Genomic DNA, 21307 nt, shown 5'->3' on the forward strand with positions numbered 1-21307 from the left:
TGGACACTGGAGGCAAGAACACACAGGAGTAGGAACAGATTAGAATCTGAGCAGCCCCCACAGCAGGTCCAGAGATGAGCAGTATTGGAGGGCATCCTAGGGAGGTAAGATGGACTGTGATTCCCAGCTCGGGAAAGGACTCTGACAGCAGTGACTCAAGAAAAACATTTATTATTCTTATTTTTTGACTTGTTCTGTAGATTCTTTTGGATTTTTTTTTCCTTTGGTTTCCGTTTTTCCCCCTCTGTTGTAGTTACTGATTTTATTGGTACTAAGAACCCCTATTAAGCTTTTGAGCTTTTTTTTTTTTCCTCAGTCATATTTTTAATTGTTGCCATAAACCTCTGCCTCTATGTTGGGCTTTTGAAGTTCTATGGAGTTTTCCTCTTCTTTCTTTTTTTAATTTTTTAAACCTATTATTATTTTTTCTACATTTATTTCTTTGTTTGCTTTTCCCAGTGTTCTTTTCCCCTTGCAGTTAATTTTTAAGGTATATAAATCTTTATCTACCTCTATTTAACTTTGCATATCTATTCTTTTCTTTCTCTCCTTTCCTCTCAACATATTTGTTAGTTTTATTTTCATTGCTTTATTCCCCAACTGGCACCTTGCTTTAGTTTTGTTTTCCAGTTTGTGCTTTAGTTTTGTTCTGGTAGACATAACTTTTGGTTTCCTTTGTTCACCTGGTCAATCTATTGTACTTTATTTTTGTTGAACTGTTATGATTTTGCCTATGGGTGCATATGTATATGTGTATATTGTGTCACATTTTCTACTGTTATAAACTCTGCCTCTACGTTGGGCTTTGCAGTTCTGTGGAGTTTTCCTTTTTTTCCCTCCTTTTCCCTTTCTTGTTCTGTTTTTTTCTCTTTTTTCTTTTTTATATTTTTAATTTTTTTAAACCTATTATATTTTTTCAACATTTATCCCTTTGTTTGCCTTTCCTACTGTTCTTTTCCCCTTGCACTTAATCTTTAATGTATATAAATCTTCTTTATCTATGTCTATTTAACTTTGCATATCTATTCTTTATTTCTTTCCTCTCCTCTCAACATACTTGACTGCTTTATTCCCCACTTGGCACCTTGCTTTAGTTTTGTCTTCCAGTTTGTGCTTAAGTTAGTTTTGTTCTTAACTGGTAAATATAATTTTTGATTTCCTTTGTTCACCGGATCAATCTACTGTATTTTTGTTGGACTGTTTTCACTATGCTCATGGGTGTATATGTATATGTGTATATGCCATTATTTTAATTATTAGTTGCCTGATTTTGTAACTGCCATTAATCTGGGGTTCATCTCTGATTTCTCATTTTTGGATATTTGTTTTAATCTCAATGCCATAACAAACCACTTGTGGAATCTTCATTCCTGACCAGAGATCAAGCCCTGAGCCTTTGGAGTCGGAGCACTGACTCTAAGACCCTAGACTACTAGAGAACTAACCCTAGCGAGTATCAACTAGTGAGAACTCACACAAAGGAAACCACTTGAATACAAGACCTGGCATCACCCAACCACCAGTAAGCACCCTAAACAACAAACAAAACAAAAATACAAACCCAATCATCAGCAGACAGGATTACCACCTTACTCAGCCTTTTTAGAGGAAAAACAAACAAACAAAAACTCAGCACAAATCTCACCTATAGGAAGCGCACACAAACCACTGGACCAGCCCTAGGAGGGCAGAAACTAAAAGGAAGAAAGAATTCAACCTTCTTCAAGGAATGAATTCAACTTTCCTTGAAGCCTTGGAAAAGGAGACCTCAAACACAATAACTTAAAAAAAAAAAAATGAAAAGGCAGAGAAATACTGCACAAATGAAAGAACAAACTAGAAACAGAGAAGTTCAAATAAATGAAGAGGAAACAGGAAAATTACCTGAAAAAGAATTCAGAATAATGATAGTAAAGATGATTAATAACCTTGAAAACAAAATGGAGAAAATGCAAGAATCAATTAACAAACACCTAGAAGAATTAAAGAATAAACATAAAGAGACAACACAATTACTGAAATTAAAAATACTCCAGAAGGAATCAATAGCAGAATATCTGAAGCAGAAGAACAAATCAGTGAGCTGGAAGATAAAATGGTGGAAATAACTTCTGAAGAGCAGAATAAAGCAAAGAATGAAAAGAGCTGAGGACAGTCTCAGAGACGTCTGGGACCATATCAAACGCACCAACATTTGAATTATAGGGGTCCCAGAAGAAGAGGAGAAAAAGAAAGGGTATTAGAAATTTTTTGAAGAGATTATAGTTGAAAATTTCCCCAGTCAATCAAGTCCAAGAGGCACAAAGAGTCCCATACAGGATAAACCCAAGGAGAAACACACCAAGACACATACTGATCAAACTAACAAAGACTAAACACAAAGAAAGAATATTAAAAGCAGCAAGGGAGAAGCAACAAGTAACATACAAGGGAAACCCCATATGCTTAACAGTTGATCTTTCAGCAGAAACTGTGCAGGCCAGAAGGGAATGGCAGGATATATTTAAAGTACTGAAAGAGAAAAATATACAATCAAGATTACTGTACCCAGCAAGGATCTCATTCAAAATTGAGGGAGAAATAAAAAGCTTTTCAGACAAACAAAAGGAAAGAGAATTTAGTACCACCAAACCAGCTTTACAACAAATGTTAAACAGACTTATATAGTCAAAAAATACAATAGAAGAAAAAAAATCTACAAAATCAACCCCAAACGATTAGAAAATGGAAATAGGAACAGATATATCAATAATTACTTTAAATGTAAATAGATTAAATGCTCCAACAAAAAGACACAGACTGGCTGAATGGATACAAAAACAAGACCCATACATATGCTGGCTACAAGAAACCTACTTCAGACCTCAACACACATATAGACTGAAGTGAGAGGATGAAAAAATATATTCTATGCAAATGGGAAGCAAAAGAAAGCTGGAGTAGCAATCCTCATATCAGACAAAATAGACCTTAAAATAAAGAAGATTACAAGAGATAAGGAAGGACACTACATAATGATCATGGGATCAATCCAAGAGGAAGACGTAACAACTGTAAATATCTATGCACCCAACATAGGAGCACCTCAATACATAAGACAAACACTAACAGACAGAAAAGGAGAAATTGACAGTAACACAATAATAGTAGACGACTTTAACACACCACTCACACCAATGGACAGATCATCAAAACAGAAAATTAATAAGGAAACATGAGTCTTAAATGATACATTAGATGAGATGGATCTAATTGATATCTTCAGGACATTCCATCCAAATGCAGAAGAATATAACTTCTTAAGTGCACATGGAACATTCTCCAGGATAGATCACATCATGGGTCACAAATCAAACCTCAGTAAATTTATGAAAATTGAAATCATATCAAACATCTTCTCTGACTACAATGCTATGAGACTAGATATAAATTATGAGAAAAAAACTGTAAGAAACAAAAACACATGGATATTAAACAACACATTTCTAAATAACCAACAGGTTACTGAACAAATAAAATAATTTCTAGAAGCAAATGACAATGAAAACGTGACAACTCAAAACCTATGGGATGCAGCAAAAGCAGTCCTAAGAAGGAAGTTTATAGCGATACAATCCTACCTCAAGAAACAAGAAAAACATAGAATAGACAGCCTAACACTACACCTAAAACAACTAGAAAAAGAAGAACAAAAAAACCCCAAAATTAATAGAAGGAAAGAAATCATAAAGATCCAAGCAGAAATAAATGAAAAAGAAATAAAGGAACAATAGTAAAGATTAATAAAACTAAAAGTTGGTTCTTTGAGAAGATAAACAAAATTGACAAACCCTTAGCCAGACTCATCAAGAAAAAAAGAGAGAAGAATCAAATCAACAAAATTAGAAATGAAAAAGGAGAGGTTAAACAGACAATGAAGAAATACAAAGAATTATAAGAGACTATTATGAACAACTCTATTAGTAAAATGGATAACCTGGAAGAAATGGACAGATTCTTGGAAAAGTTTGATTTTTCAAGACTGAACCAAGAAGAAATTGAAATTATAAACAACCCAATTACAAGCACTGAAATTGAAGCTGTGATCAAAAATCTCCCAGAAAACAAAAGCCCAGGAACAGATGGCTTCACAGGAGAAGTCTATCAAACATTTAGAGAAGAGCTAATGCCTATCCTTCTAAAACTCTTTCAAAAAATTGCAGAGGAAGGAACACTTCCAAATTCATTCTATGAGGCAACCATCACCCTGATACCAAAACCAAAGATAACAGAAAAAAAAGAAAATATAGGCCAATATCACTGATGAACATAGATGCAAAAATCCTCACAAAATTTTAGCAAACAGAATTCAGCAACACATCAAAAAGCACATACACCATGATCAAGTTGGGTTTATTCCAGGGACGCAAGGATTCTTCAATATACGAAATCAATCAATGTGATACACCATATTAACAAATTGAAACATAAAAACCATATGATTATCTCAATAGATGCAGAAAAAGCCTTTGACAAAATTCAGCACCCATTTATGACTGCTGCTGCTGCTGCTAAGTCACTTCAGTCGTGTCCGACTCTGTGCTACCCCATAGACGGCAGCCCATCAGACTCCCCCGTCCCTGGGATTCTCCAGGCAAGAACACGGGAGTGAGTTGCCATTTCCTTCTCCAATGCATGAAAGTCAAAAGTGAAAGTGAAGTCACTCAGTAGTGTCCGACTCTTCGCGACCCCATGGACTGCAGCCTACCAGGCTTCTCCACCCATGGGATTTTCCAGGCAAGAGTACTGGAGTGGGCTGCCATTGCCTTGATTAAAACTCTTCAAAAAATGGGCACAGAAGGAACCTACCTCAACACAGTAAAGGCCATATATGATAAGCCTACAGCAAACATTATTCTCAATGGCAAAAAACTGAAAGCATTCCCCTTAAGATCAGGAACAAGACAAAGGTGTCCACTTTCACTACTATTATTCAACAAAGTTCTGGAAGTCCAAGCTACAGCAATCAGAAAAGAAGAAGAAATAAAAGGAATCCAGGTCAGAAAAGAAAAGGTAAAGCTCTCACTGTTTGCAGAAGATATGATACTGTACATAGAAAACCCTAAAGATAGTGTAAGAAAATTACTAGACCTAATCAGTGAATTCAGCAAAGTTGCAGGATACAAAATCAATACACAGAAATCACTTGCATTTCTATACACTAACAATGAAAAATCAGAAAGAGAAATTAAGGAATCAATTCCATTCACCATTGCAACAAAAAGAATTAAATATCTAAGAATAAACTTACCTAAGGATACAAAAGAACTGTACACAGAAAATTATAAGACATTAATGAAAGAAATCAAAGATGACATAAACAGATGGAGAGATATTCTATGTTCCTGGGGAGGAAGAATCAATATTGTGAAAATGACTATACTACAAAATGCAATCTTCAGATTTAATTCAATCCCTATCAAATTACCAATGGCATTTTTCACAGAACATTTTTTGTTCAAAAATTTCACAATCCATAAGGAAACACAAAAGACCCTGAATAGCCAAAGCAGTCTTGAGAAAGAACAATAGAGCTGGAGGAATCAGCCTTCCTGACTTCAGATTATACTACAAAGCTACAGTCATCAAGACAGTATGGTACTGGCACAAAAACAGAAATACAGACCAATGGAACAAGATAGAAAGCCCAGAAATAAACCCATGCACCTATGGGTGCCTTGTTTTTGACAAAGGAGGCAAGAATATACAATGGGGGTAAAGACAGCCTCTTCAATAAAGGGTGCTGGGAAAACTGGACAGCTACACGTAAAAGAATGAAATTAGAACACTTCCTAACACCACACACAAAGATAAACTCAAAATGGATTAAAGACCTAAATGTAAGACCAGAAACTATAAAACTCTTAGAGGAAAACACAGGCAGAACACTTGAAGTCAAAGCAAGATCCTCTATGACCCACCTCCTACAGAAACGGACATAAAAACAAAAGTAAACAAGTGGGACCTGATTAACTTACAAGCTTTTGCACAGCAAAGGAAACTATAAGCAAGGTGAAAAGACAACCCTTAGAATGGGAGAAAATAATAGCAAATGAAACAACTGACAAAGGATTAATTTCCAAAATATACAAGCAGCCCATACAACTCAATACCAGAAAGACAAACAACCCAATCAAAAAGTGGGAAAAAGACCTAAACAGACATTTCTCCAAAGAAGGCACACAGATGGCTAACAAACACATGAAAAGATGCTCAACATGGCTCATTATTAGAAAAATGCAAATCAAAACTACAATGAGATATCACCTCACACTGGTCAGAATCAGATCAGATCAGATCAGTCGCTCAGTCGTGTCCGACTCTTTGCGACCCCATGAATTGCAGCACGCCAGGCCTCCCTGTCCCTCACCAACTCCCGGAGTTCACTCAGATTCACGTCCATCGAGTCAGTGAGGCTATCCAGCCATCTCATCCTGTCGTCCCCTTCTCCTCCTGCCCCCAATCCCTCCCAGCATCAGAGTCTTTTCCAATGAGTCAACTCTTCGCATGAGGTGGCCAAAGTACTGGAGTTTCAGCTTTCGCATCATTCCTTCCAAAGAAATCCCAGGGCTGATCTCCTTCAGAATGGACTGGTTGGATCTCCTTGCAGTCCAAGGGACTCTCAAGAATGGCCATCATCAAAAAGTCTACAAACAATAAATACTGGAGAGGGTGTGGAGAAAAGGGAACACTCTTGCACTATTGGTGGGAATGTAAATTGACACAGCCACTATGGAAGACAGTATGGAGATTCCTTTAAAAACTAGGAACAAAACCACCATATGACCCAGCAATTCCAGTCCTAGGCATATACCCTGAGGAAACCAAAATTGAAAGAGACACATGTATGCTGCTGATCATTGCAGCACTATTTACAATAGTCAGAACATGGAAGCAACCTAGATGTCCATTGACAGATGAATGGATAAAGAAGTTGTGGTACATATACACAATGGAATATTACTCAGCCATAAAAAGGAATACATTTGAGTCAGTTCTAATGAGGTGGATGAACCTAGAACCTATTATACAGAGTTAAGTGACTAAAGAGAAAGATAAATACCATATTCTAATGCATATATACAGAATCTAGGAAAATGGTACTGAAGAATTCATTTACAGGGCAACAATGGAGAAACAGACATAGAAAATAAACTTATGGACATGGGGAGAAGGGAGGAGAGGGTGAGACATATGGAAAGAGTAACAAGGACACTTACACTACCGTATGTAAAATAGACAGCCAACAGGATGGATATCTGTATGGCTCAGGAAACTGAAACACGGGCTTTGTGTCACCCTGGAGGGGTGGGATGGGGAGGGAGAAGTGAAGGAGGTTCAAAAAGGAGCAGATATATGTATACCTATGGCTGATTCATGTTGAAGTTTGATAGAAAACAGCAAAATTCTGTAAAGCAATATCCTTCAATAAAAAATAAATTAAAAAAATAGGCAGCAGAGGAAAAGAAAAAACAATAATAATTACAGCAGAATTCAACAAAGTTGAAAACAGAAAATCAGTAGGAAAAAATCAACAAAATCAGAGGCTAGTTATTTGGAAAGAGCAATAAAATGTTCCTCTCAGTACTAAAAAGAAATGAGCTATCAATCTATGAAAAGACAGGGAGGAACTTTAAATGCACACTGTTAATACTAAGTGAAAGAAGTAGTAAGAAAAGGCTACATACAGTATGATTCTAACAAAATGACATTTTGGAAAAGGCAAAACTATGGCGACAATAAAAATATCAGTGGTTGCCAGGCACTAGGGGCACAAACAAGCAAAGCACAGGGAACTTTTAGGACAGTGAAACTACTCTGGATGATTCTGTAACTGTGGGTATGTGACTACACATTTGTCAAAACTTGTAAAATGAACAACACCAAGCCTGAACCCTCCTGTATAATATGGACTCTGTATGATAATGATGTATCAATGTTGGTTCATCAACTGTAACAAATGGACCAGTCCGGTTTGGGATTTTGATCCCAAAAGGCTGTTCCTGTGTGGGGGCTGAGACTATATAGGAAATCCCTGTATTTTGTGCTCAATTTTACTGTGAAACTGAAACTTCTCTTTTAAAAAGTCTATTTTTAAAAATTAAAAAAAAAATCATCTTGGATTAGAAGAATTAATATTGTTAAAACGGCTATACTACCCAAAGCAATCTACAGGGTTAATGCAATCCCTATCAAGTTACCAGTGACATTCTTCACAGAACTAGGACAAACAATCCTAAAATTTAAATGGAACCATAAAAGACCCAGAATTGCCAAAGCAATCTGAGGAAAAAGGACAAAGCAGGAGACATAACCTTCCCAGACTTCAGACAATACTACAAAGCTACAGTAATCAAAACAGCACAGTATTAGCACAAAAACAGACATATAGATGATTAATGGAACAGAATAGACAGCCCAGAAATAAACCATACACCTATGGATAATTAATCTCTGACAAAGGAGGTAAGAATACACAATGGAAAAAAGTCTCTTCAGCAAGTAGTGTTAGGAGAGTTGGACAGCTGTATGTAAACTGATGAAGTTAGAAAACACAAAACAAATTCAAAATGGCTTAAAGACTTAAATGTAAGGCAGGACATCATAAAACTCCTAGAAGAGAACATAGGTAAAACATTCTCAGACATAAATCATATCCATGTTTTTTAAGTGAGTCTCCCAAAGTAACAGAAATAAAAAGAAACAAATGGGACCTAATCAAACTTACAAATTTTTGCACAGCAAAGGAAGCCATAAACAAAATAAAAATACAACCTACAGAATGGAAGAAAATAATTGCAAATGATGCAACTAACAAGGGTTTAATTTCCAAAATATACAAACAGCTCATACAACTCAACAACAACAAAAGAACAAATAACCCAATTGAAAAATAGAAGACCTAAATAGACATTTCTTCACAGAAGACATACAATGGCCAACAGGAACACGAACAGATGCTCAATATCACTAAGTATTCAGTTCATTTCAGTTACTCCGTCGTGTCCGACTCTTTGCGACCCCATGAATTGCAGCACGCCAGGCCTCCCTATGCATCACCAACTCCCGGAGTTCACTCAGACTCATGTCCATCGAGTCAGTGATGCCATCCAGCCATCTCATCCTCTGTCGTCCCCTTCTCCTCCTGCCCCCAATCCCTCCGAGGATCAGAGTCTTTTCCAATGAATCAACGCTTTGCAGGAAGTGGCCAAAGTACTGGAGTTTCAGCTTCAGCATCATTCCCTCCAAACAAATCCCAGGGCTGATCTCCTTCAGAACAGACTGGTTGGATCTCCTTGCAGTACAAGGGACTCTCAAGAGTCTTCTCCAACACCACAGTTTAAAAGCATAAATTCTTCAGCGCTCAGCCTTCTTCACAGTCCAACTCTCACATCCATACATGACCACTGGAAAAACTATAGCCTTGACTAGACGGATCTTTGTTGGCAAAGTAATGCTCTGCTTTTGAATATGCTATCTAGGTTGGTCATAACTTTTCTTCCAAGGAGCAAGCGTCTTTTAATTTCATGGCTACAGTTACCATCTGCAGTGATTTTGGAGCCCAGAAAAATAAAGTCTGACACTGTTTCCACTGTTTCCCCATCTATTTCCCATGAAGTGATGGGACCGGATGCCATGATCTTCGTTTTGTGAATGTTGAGCTTTAAGCCAACCTTTTCACTCTCCACCTTCACTTTCATCAAGAGGCTTTTGAGTTCCTCTTCACTTTCTGCCATAAGGGTGGTGTCATCTGCATATCTGAGGTTATTGATAGTTCTCCCAGCAATCTTGATTCCATTCCAGCTTGTGTTTCTTCCAGTCCAGCGTTTCTCATGATGTATTCTGCATATAAGTTAAAGAAACAGGGTGACTATATACAGCCTTGACGTACTCCTTTTCCTATTTGGAACCAGTCTGTTGTTCCATGTCCAGTTCTAACTGTTGCTTCCTGACCTGCATACATATTTCTCAAGAGGCAGGTCAGGTGGTCTGGTATTCCCATCTCTTTCAGAATTTTCCATAGTTTATTGTGAGCCACACAGTCAAAGGCTTTGGCATAGTCAGTAAAGCAGAAATAGATGTTTTTCTGGAACTCTCTTGCTTTTTCCATGATCCAGCAGATGTTGGCAATTTGATCTCTGGTTCCTCTGCCTTTTCGAAAACCAGCTTGAACATCAGGAAGTTCATGGTTCACATATTGCTGAAGCCTGGCTTGGAGAATTTTAAGCATTACTTTACTAGCGTGTGAGATGAGTGCAATTGTGTGGGAGTTTGAGCATTCTTTGGCATTGCCTTTCTTTGGGATTGGAAAGAAAACTGACCTTTTCCAGTCCTGTGGCCACTGCTGAGTTTTCCAAATTTGCTGGCATATTGAGTGCAGCACTTTCACAGCATCATCTTTCAGGATTTGGAATAGCTCAACTGGAATTCCATCACCTCCACTAGCTTTGTTCGTAGTGATGCTTTCTAAGGCCCACCTGACTTCACATTCCAGGATGTCTGGCTCTAGGTCAGTGATCACACCACTGTGATTATCTGGATCGTGAAGATATTTTTTGTACAGTTCTTCTGTGTATTCTTGCCATCTCTTCTTAATATCTTCTGCTTCTGTTAGGTCCATACCATTTCTGTCCTTTATCGAGCCCATCTTTGCATGAAATGTTCCTTTGGTATCTCTGATTTTCTTGAAGAGATCTCTAGTCTTTCCCATTCTGTTGTTTTCCTCTATTTCTTTGCATTGATCGCTGAAGAAGGCTTTCTTATCTCTTCTTGCTATTCTTTGGAACTCTGCATTCAGATGTTTATATCTTTCCTTTTCTCCTTTGCTTTTGGGCCATAGACTTGGATTACTGTGATATTGAATAAATTATTAGAGAAACGCAAATCAAAACTACAATGAGACAACACTTCGTACTGGTCAGAATGGCCATCAATAAAGTCTACAAATAACAAATGCTGGAGAGGGTGTGCAGAAAAGGGAAACCTCCTACACTATTGGCGAGAATGTAAGCTGGTGCAGCAAGTATGGAAAACAGTTACAAAGGTTCCTCAAAAAAACTAAAACCAGTTGCTGTATGATCCAGCAATTCCATTCCTGGAGGGCCTCCCTGGTGGCTCAGCAGTAAAGAATCCACCGGCAAATATGTAAACACAGGTTCAATCCAGGAAGATCCCACATGCCATGGAGCACAACTACTGATCCTGTGTTCTAGAGCTCAGGAGCTGCAACTACTGAGCCCACATTCCGCAACTACTGAGGCCCACACACCCTGGAGCCCATGGAATCAAATATGACACAAATGAACCTATATATGAAGAAGAAAGACAGAGAACAGACTTGCAGTTGCCAAGTGGGAGAAGTAGTGGGGGAGGAATGGAGTGGGAGTCTGAGGTTAGCAGATGCAAATTGCTGACTGGATAAATAACAAGGCCCTACTGATTCACTAATAAAGAATCCATCCACTAATTCAGGAGACACAGGTTTGATCCCTGGGTTGGGGAGATCCCCTGGAGTAGAAAATGACAACCTATTCCAGTATTCTTGCCTGGGATATCCCATGGACAGAGGACCCTGGCAGTCCATGGGGTCACGAAGAGTCAGACACAACTTAGCGATTGAGCACACATGCACACACTGGATAGCACAGGAAACTATATTCAACACCTTGTGGTAAACCATAACAGAAAAGAATATAAAAAAGGAAGTATATATGCATAATTGGATCATTTTGCTATACAGTAGAAATACAACATTATAAATCAACTATACTTCAATTAAAAGTTTTTTTAAATTTTAAAAGGCATTAGTGAGCTCTGGAACAATTTCAAACAATCTCACATATTTATAGTTGGGGGCCTTCAAAAGAGAAGAGAAAAAAATATACCTGAAGAAATAATGTACAAGTTTTCCCACATTGTATAGAAACTATAAAATCCAGATTCAAAAAGCCCAACAGACTCCAAGTAGAAATTACCAATTTCAGGAATGACAGTTTCCACAGATTGTTACAGATTCGACAGATATAAAAATGACAATAAAGGAACGCTATAAAAAATTTATGCCTATAGGTTCAAGAACTCAGAAAAAATGGACAAACTCCTTCTGAAAGACACAAAACATATTCAAGAAGAAATTATTTAAATAACCTTTATCTTTTAAGGGCTTCTCTCATAGCTCAGTTGGTAAAGAATTCGCCTGCAATGCAGGAGACCCCAGTTCGATTTCTGGGTCAGGAAGATTCCCTTGAGAAGGGATAGGCTACCCACTCCAGTATTCTTGGGCTTCCCTAGTGGCTCATTTGGTAAAGAATATGCCTGCAATGTGGGAGACCTGGGTTTGATCCCTGGGTTGGGAAGATCCCTTGGAGAAGGGAAAGGTTACCTACTCCAGTATTCTGGCCTGGAGAATCCCATGGACTATACAGTCCATGGGGTCGCAAGGAATCAGACACGACTGAGCAACTTTCACTTTCTGTGTTTTAAAGAAATTGATACCTATTCACAAAATATATTAGTAAAAACACAGAACACAAAAGAAGAGACCTTAAAATGGTCATGGAAATGTCATATAAAAAAAGAACTGGGAAAAAAACCCTGACAATTAGACTGACAGCAGATTTCTCAAGAGCAACAACTGCAACTAATGGACAGTGGAATAATACCTTCAAAGTACTAAGAGAAAATTGCTGCCAACCCAGACTGAATTGAACAAAAATAATCTTCCAAAAATTAAAGACTTTTCCAAATAAAACTTAGAAACATTAAAATCCTTAGAATAAAAGAAAAATTAGTACACCCGATGCACAAATGTAAGCAGCAAAAACTGAACAAAATCCCATCTTTTAGGCAAAAAATAATGGGAAAAGGGAGCCCTGGGGTCTAAAGAATATAGGAAACATCCTTGTTATTCTTGACAGTTTTCTCTCATCTCTTTCCCCTCATGGTGACACCCAGCATGCAGAAATACACAGTGATGGTGCACGCAGCTAAAACTGAGAGAAAGCCATACTTCAGGCCAGAATAACAAGAAATGTAGCCCCAGCTAGTATGTGGGGTGGGGGTGGGGGCGGAAATCAAGGGAAAGAGAGAGCCAGAGAACATGTCCCATAATTTTGCATACGAGTTAGCACAACTTCCAACTCACACCTGGGAGAGATGGAAGTAGCACAGCAAAGGCTTTGAGAATTAAACTATGAAATAAACTGCCACTGATGCTCCAAATTCACAAATGATTTGTCAGTGACAAAACCCAAAGCAGTATAGCAAACTCTGAAAAGTAAAATGATACTGGAAACATTATTCATAGAAGGAGACACAAACTTGAGGTTTAGAAACTAACCAGACTGATTACTCAACAAAACAAAACAAATCTTCACTCTCCAGAGGATTTTAGCAGGACTCAGAGACTCAAAACATAACTCCAAAAATTACTCAGATACACAGAACCAAGAAAATGTGATCCAATAATAATGCAAAAGACAACCAAAAGGTGCACAGAACAGGAGGGAACACCCTCTAAGTAATTTGTAAGGCCAGCAGTATGATATAACGAAACTGAAACTTCACACCTCAGATTGAGACTTGAACCCACAGGCTGAGACTTGAACCCAGCCAAACCCCAGACTGGGATGTGAACCCATATTTTTTAACTAGACTCACTCACCTGGTGTCAGAACTTACTGAGGCTCAGGTTCTGTATGTCTCAGTGCAGAAGAAATTCAGTGAAAGGCAAAGTGATAGACAAGGACTTCACTTCAGATTTATTAATATAGGATGCTTGTGAGGGATACAAGCAGGTAGGCAAGGGGGCTCTGGCCCAAGAATTAAGTGAGTTACATGTTTATAATCAAAGGAAAGTGGGAATGGGAAGAGGACTACCTTCTTCCTCATTCTATGAGTAGACATTAGGCTTATATCACTAGATCCTCCACATCAGGCAGAAGACTGACCGTGTAAGGTCAAACCAGGACTGTCCTGGTTCTTATTCAAATCAGAAGGGTGGTAACATATACTAAAATACGTCAAATCATCTCAGTTTTCATTATAATGAGGGTCTTCTACTTTGGAATGTCATCTTTCCCTTATAGTCCTGTCCTTGGTTCTAAGGATCATTATCTTGCTAGACTTGACTAGCAGGATGCAGGCCTCATTTTTTTAACTTAATGGTCTGAGGCACATCTCATGCTTTCATTGATAAAAGCTTTATAGTTAAAGTGTTAGTTGCTCTTTGCAACCCCATGGACTCTTTGCAAGCCCATCAGGCTCCTCTATCCATGGGATTCTCCAGGCAAGAATACTGGAGTGGGTAGCCATTTCTTTCTCCAGGGAATCTTCCTGACCCAGGGATCGAACCCTGGTCTCCTGCATTGCAGGCAGATTCTTACTGTTTGAGCTACAGGAAAGTCCCTTATTTTGGACAGGGATCTCCCAAAGTTCCCTCAGGTTCCCTCTCTATCTATAATCCCGTAGTGGGATTTCTAAAACTACCTGTCTACCTACTCTATCCCTATCAAAACCAGACAAAGAGTGTAAGAATAATAAAACCTACAGGTCAGTATCACTCATGAAATAGATGTAAGAATTCTAAACTAAAAGTTAGCATATCATATCCAGCACTAATTAGATAATTAGTGCTCCACTAAGTTGAAGATTTACCAGAAATTCAAGGTTAAATCAACATTACAAAATGTATTAATGTAACTTACATAGTAGCTTCAAGGAGGGAAAAAGGAGTCATATAACTGCTTTAATCAAATAACCTCAATGGTAGGTTACTTCTAAATGGCTCCCAATTATTCAGTCACACAGAGTCATTTAAACAAATTAAAGGTGTGCCTCACAGGTCTCAATTTAACAGTAAGGCCTCTAGGAAGCTTAAGCCCACTATCCCTTAGGCATCTCAGCAGGAGTCCAAAGCAAAGAACGGTTTATCTCAGAGGTTTGTGGGGAAAACTACTATCCAAATGGAATGAACCCCAGTAAGATTTACAGAGGACCCATAAAGTTTTTGAGAAGTTTATCAGCAGCAACATTACCAACTTGGACTGAAAGAGACAGAAACAGTACAAAATGAAAACACACATTGGATTTCCAGAATTCTTCTGGCAGGAGATAGTCTGATAAAACCACACAGCTACAAAATATGTGCTATCTTTCATGAAAAAGAAACGATCACTCAAGAGCCCAAAGAGCAGAGCTGAGAGACAAGGAAAATAATTCCTAGAATTATTTATATTCAATTGAGACCTAATCAAAGAATGTCTAACATTTTCCCAGATGGATTTCAGAATTGATATGAACCGGTGATACCTTCAGTTCAGTTCAGTTCAGTTCAGTCGCTCAGTCGTGTCTGACTCTTTGCGACCCCATGAATCACAGCACGCCAGGCCTCCCTGTCCATCACCATCTCCCGGAGTTCACTCAAACTCACGTCCATCAAGTCGGCGATGCCATCCAGCCATCTCATCCTCTGTCGTCCCCTTTTCCTCCTGCCCCCAATCCCTCCCAGCATGATACTTTACTTACCCCAATATTTTGGCCACCTGATGCGAAAAAACTGACTCATTTGAAAAGACCCTGATGCTGAGAAAGATTGAAGGCGGGAGAAGCAGACAGAGGATGAGATGGTGGGATGGCATCACCGACTCAATGGACACGGGTTTGGTGTCCAGGAGTTGGTGATGGCAGGGAGGCCTGGTGTGCTGCAGTCCATGGGGTCGCAAAGAGTCGGACACGACTGAGCGACTAAACAGTGATACCTTGCCCTCTCCCCCCATTTACCTTCATTTTGAATAAAAAGGTCTATATCTTACGCCTGTTTCACCATTTTATACTAGCATTGGGGGCGGGGTGGGGACATAACTTGTATCTTTAGACATATCTTCAGATTGAAAACTGTTGTATTCAAGGACCTGTATTTAATAAGGAACTACACCCAAAAGCCTCAACCACAACTAGACCTGATTTAGATGGCAAGATGAAGGACTCTGAGCTTGTAACAAGATAAGAATTTGGCACTTGGTGAGGGGGAAAACATATTTTGCATATGAGGCAGTGGCAACCAGAGGGCAGATTGGTTGACTTCTTCTAAAATGATTCCCTACTCCAGGTATTCCTTTGTGTAATACCCTCCCCTTGATTGGGGCTGGACCTAGAGACTTGCTTCTAATGAATATGGCAAAGATGACAGGATGTCATTTGCGAGATTAGGTTAAGAAGATGTAAATTCTGTCTTGCTCACTCTCCTTGACTCTTTTCATCTGCTTGCTCTGATGAAGTCAGCTGCTGTGTTAGTAACCATAGAGAGAAAGCTTCATGGCAAGGAACCGAGGTCCTCCATCCAACACCCATGAGGAACTGAATCCTGCCCAAAACCACATGAGCTGGGAAACAGTCCCTTACCAGTTAACCTTGACTGCAGCCTGTATGAGATTCTGAGCTATGAGACTCAGCTAAGACAAGCCCATATTATCAACCCACCGAAACTGTGACAAAATACACATTTGCTATTTTAAGCAAACACTGCTGCTGCTGCTGCTAAGTCACTTCAGTCGTGTCCGACTCTCTGCGACCCCATAGACAGCAGCCCACCAGGCTCCCCCGTCCCTGGGATTCTCCAGGCAAGAACACTGGAATGGGTTGCCATTTCCTTCTCCAATGCATGAAAGTGAAAAGTGAAAGTGAAGTCGCTCAGTCGTGTCCAACTCTTAGCGACCCCATGGACTGCAGCCTACCAGGCTCCTCCGTCCATGGGATTTTCCAGGCAAGTGTTCTGGAGTGGGTTGCCATAAAGTCACTATATTTTTAGGAACTTCCAGGTTGGTGAACATATCCATATGCAGAGAGCAGAGTATCCTTATATCATGGGGCCAGAAGCTCCTGTTTTGGGACCCTTACAGACGTCACCCTATGTACTTCTTCATCTGTACCCTTTCTAAGAATGGCTCGATTTTCTTTCTTAAATGCAACCTTTTAAGTGGGAATAAAAGAGAACTACCAATAACCAATGAAAATATAAGGTGCTCAAATTCATTAACAGAGAACTACAAATTGAAATTTCAATGAAGTACCATTTACTCTTACTCAATTAGAAAAATTAAAAAGCCAGGCTGTACTCTATAGTAACATTAAGTAAGATGGTTTGCTGTTTCTTTTTTAAAAAGCCATGTTGATGAGGATATAGATTTCTGGGGATTTGTATATTGACAGTAGCAGTGTAAGCTACTGTGAACTCTTTGGAAAACAATTTGGCATTACCTAGTGAAGCTGAATATTAACATCCCCCATGGTCCAGCAATCCTACGCTTAGGTGTGTATCTTAAGAGAAACAGCTCATTTAGTACCAAAGCAAAGGAGAAAAGGAAAGATATAAACATCCGAATGCAGAGTTCCAAAGAATAGCAAGAAGAGAGAAGAAAGCCTTCTTCAGCAATCAATGCAAAGAAACAGAGGAAAACAACAGAATGGGAAAGACTAGGGATCTCTTCAAGAAAATCAGAGTTATCAAGGGAACATTTCATGCAAAGATGGGCTCGATAAAGGACAGAAATGGTATGGACCTAACAGAAGCAGAAGATATTAAGAAGAGATGGCAAGAATACACAGAGGAACTGTACAAAAAAGATCTTCACGACCCAGATAATCATGATGATGTGATCATTGACCTAGAGCCAGACATCCTGGAATGTGAAGTCAAGTGGGCCTTAGAAAGCATCACTACGAACAAAGCTAGTGGAGGTGATGGAATTCCAGTTGAGCTATTCCAAATCCTGAAAGATGATGCTGTGAAAGTGCTGCACTCAATATGCCAGCGAATTTGGAAAACTCAGCAGTGGCCACAGGACTGGAAAAGGTCAGTTTTCATTCCAATCCCAAAGAAAGGCAATGCCAAAGAATGCTCAAACTCCCACACAATTGCACTCATCTCACACGCTAGTAAAGTAATGCTCAAAATTCTCCAAGCCAGGCTTCAGCAATATGTGAACCGTGAACTTCCTGATGTTCAAGCTGGTTTTAGAAAAGGCAGAGGAACCAGAGATCAAATTGCCAACATCCGCTGGATCATCGAAAAAGCAAGAGAGTTCCAGAAAAACATCTATTTCTGCTTTATTGACTATGCCAAAGCCTTTGACTGTGTGGATCACAATAAACTGTGGAAAATTCTGAAAGAGATGGGAATACCAGACCACCTGATCTGCCTCTTGAGAAATTTGTATGCAGGTCAGGAAGCAACAGTTAGAACTGGACATGGAACAACAGACTGGTTCCAAATAGGAAAAGGAGTTCGTCAAGGCTTTATATTGTCACCCTGTTTATTTAACTTATATGCAGAGTACATCATGAGAAACACTGGACTGGAAGAAACACAAGCTGGAATCAAGATTGCCAGGAGAAATATCAATAACCTCAGATACGCAGATGACACCACCCTTATGGCAGAAAGTGAAGAGGAACTCAAAAGCCTCTTGATCAAAGTGAAAGTGGAGAGTGAAAAGGTTGGCTTAAAGCTCAACATTCAGAAAACGAAGATCATGGCATCTGGTCCCATCACTTCATGGGAAATAGATGGGGAAACAGGGGAAACAGTGTCAGACTTTATTTTTCGGGGCTCCAAAATCACTACAGATGGTGACTGCAGCCATGAAATTAAAAGACGCTTACTCCTTGGAAGGAAAGTTATGACCAATCTAGATAGCATATTCAAGAGTAGAGACATTACTTTGCCAGCAAAGGTTCGTCTAGTCAAGGCTATGGTTTTTCCAGTGGTCATGTATGGATGTGAGAGTTGGACTGTGAAGAAGGCTGAGCGCCGAAGAATTGATGCTTTTGAACTGTGGTGTTGGAGAAGACTCTTGAGAGTCCCTTGGACTGCAAGGAGATCCAACCAGTCCATTCTGAAGGAGATCAGCCCTGGGATTTCTTTGGAAGGAATGATGCTAAAGCTGAAACTCCAGTACTTTGGCCACCTCATGCGAAGAGTTGACTCATTGGAAAAGACTCTGATGCTGGGAGGGATTGGGGGCAAGAGGAGAAGGGGACGACAGAGGATGAGATGGCTGGATGGCATCACTGACTCGATGGACATGAGTCTCAGTGAACTCCGGGAGTCGGTGATGGACAGGGAGGCCTGGCATGCTGCGATTCATGGGGTCGCAAAGAGTCGGACACAACTGAGTGACTGATCTGATCTGACAGATTCTAATTCTGACCCTGCCACCTAAATTTGAGTAAATCATTTTGATCTTTCAGACTGATTGACTCAGACCTCTTCCCTATAAAATGAAGGGACTGAGTTAGATAATTTTACCTTAATTTTTCCTCTCACTAAAATGTTCTATATACTTAGAATTTACTATCTATGGGCTTCTCTGGTGGCTCGGATGGTAAAGAATCTGCCTGCAATGCAGGAGATCCAAGTTCAGTCCCGGGGTTGGGAAGATCCCCTGGAGAAGGAAATGGCAACCCATTCCAGTGTTCTTGCCTGTAGAATTCCAGGGACAGAAGAGCCTCAAGGACTACAGTCCATGGGGTCACAGAGCAACTAACACTTTCACTTTCAATACGGTAGATGCTTTTCCTCATACTGACTATACTCTACACAAAAGTCAACTATCCTTATTAACAAAAATATCTGGAAATTAAATATCAGAAGCCACTAAATTTGAATGATGGACTTGAAAGTCTGCCGTGCTTTTACTGCTATAAACTGGGTTTGCCTCCATTTTTGCCTCCATCAAGTACATAAAAAGGATAATTCATAAATTTAAAAATGAATTAAGTAAATGAAAGTGTAATGAACCAGTTAGAGAACTTTTTAAGAACTCATTGATGAAGCTCTCTCTATTCCAGGAAAGGGCTATAGTTTACACACACACACACACCCCTTTATTAGCTGAATACAGGGTCAAATAAAAAACATAAAATCTACTCACTTTGACAGAGATACTCCCCCAGCTTTTCCAATCATCTCTTCATGGTGTAATACTGAGTGGTTCCAAGGAATTTGGAGGAACTTTAAGACTGTTCTCATCCACCGTTCTGGATGTAAGACAAGTTGCTCATAGTGAACTAACATGCATTTTTTATAGCCAACCTCCATACACTGGTTATACATGGTCTCAATGGCACGATTCCACTTGGTCAAACAGTCCCTATAGCTGTTCAGGTCAAATCCAGCTATAGTAACTTTTCGAGAAATCATTGAATGCACTGATGCCCGGCCATCTCGGACCATCAGGAGAAATTTGGCATTGGGGAATAACCTAGCAAGGTAAGTTAAGGATTTCAGGGCAAAGGGATCTTTATTACATAAATAAGGGGCTGGCTCCCCATGCTTCACAATGATTTCTAGTAAGAAGGCCTGCATGGCAGAATCCAGCACTTCATCGGTGACACCAGCCTCATCCAAGCGTATTTTCTCCTTACTGGACCGTGACCATATCTGCTTCAGAGCCAGGATTCGAGGAATGACCCTGGTTTCCTCTCCACAGCGAACATCAGGGTGTGCATCTAGCATGGCCCTCATGAGCGTGGTTCCACTCCGTGGCACACCTCCAATAAATATTAAAGGCATATCTTTGTGATAGGCAAAGGTTTTATTGGCTTTGATGTCCAGGGCAGTTCGCACAGTGGTCTTTATGTTCTCCAGTTTGAGGGGCTGGCTACGTTCTTCTATTCGGTGATGGCATTCCATGGCGTGTTGGCCCAAGTAAAATACAGTCACAGAACTAATCACCAGACATGCCAATAGTAAGTTCTGCTTCAGTTTTCCAACCATCTTGATGTGATTATCTTGCTATTAAACAGATATTTTGCTCCAAATGATTTTCAGAAAACATTCAGGCCATGGACAGTGTACTTCAGAAAGATGACCAACATCTAACAGAGAAGGAAAAAGTTATTTTACCATCACACTGAGGTTGTTGACAAATTTAATAATCAGTTATCACCATTACATTTGAGCTAGAAAGAAGCTGAAGCAGTCCTAAGTACACTGATATTCTTAGAATACAAGCATATATAAATGAAAGCAAAAATAAATCAACATTTCTAATCAGAAATAGCTTTTCTTTATGTAACAATACTGAAGCTACAGACATTGCACAGAATGGAAAAATAAATAAAATTATTTCTAGTTAGCCAAGCAAATATTCAATATTCCCAAGTATGTTTCAAGTCTAACTCAAGGTTCATCTGTGATAGTCAGAGCTGCTTCATCACCAAGAATTCATTATCTCCACATTATACTTTAAAGAGAAATTACAGAAGA

The 21307-nt window shown here is 39.3% G+C and overlaps 1 protein-coding gene across 2 annotated transcripts in view; it reads right to left on the reverse strand.

Annotated features, from left to right (window-relative positions):
- Positions 1 to 21307, reverse strand: part of TPST1 (tyrosylprotein sulfotransferase 1) — a 102357-nt gene that overhangs the window by 48737 nt on the left and 32313 nt on the right. For both annotated transcript variants that reach the window (XM_006070335.4, XM_025275685.3), the window contains one exon: positions 19971 to 20916. In XM_006070335.4, the coding sequence (XP_006070397.1) occupies positions 19971 to 20815 (845 nt within the window). In that variant the 5' untranslated portion in view covers positions 20816 to 20916. The remainder of the gene's footprint in view (positions 1 to 19970; positions 20917 to 21307) is intronic.

Source organism: Bubalus bubalis, chromosome 24, assembly GCF_019923935.1.
Source record: "Bubalus bubalis isolate 160015118507 breed Murrah chromosome 24, NDDB_SH_1, whole genome shotgun sequence".
Classification (NCBI taxonomy): domain Eukaryota; kingdom Metazoa; phylum Chordata; class Mammalia; order Artiodactyla; family Bovidae; genus Bubalus; species Bubalus bubalis.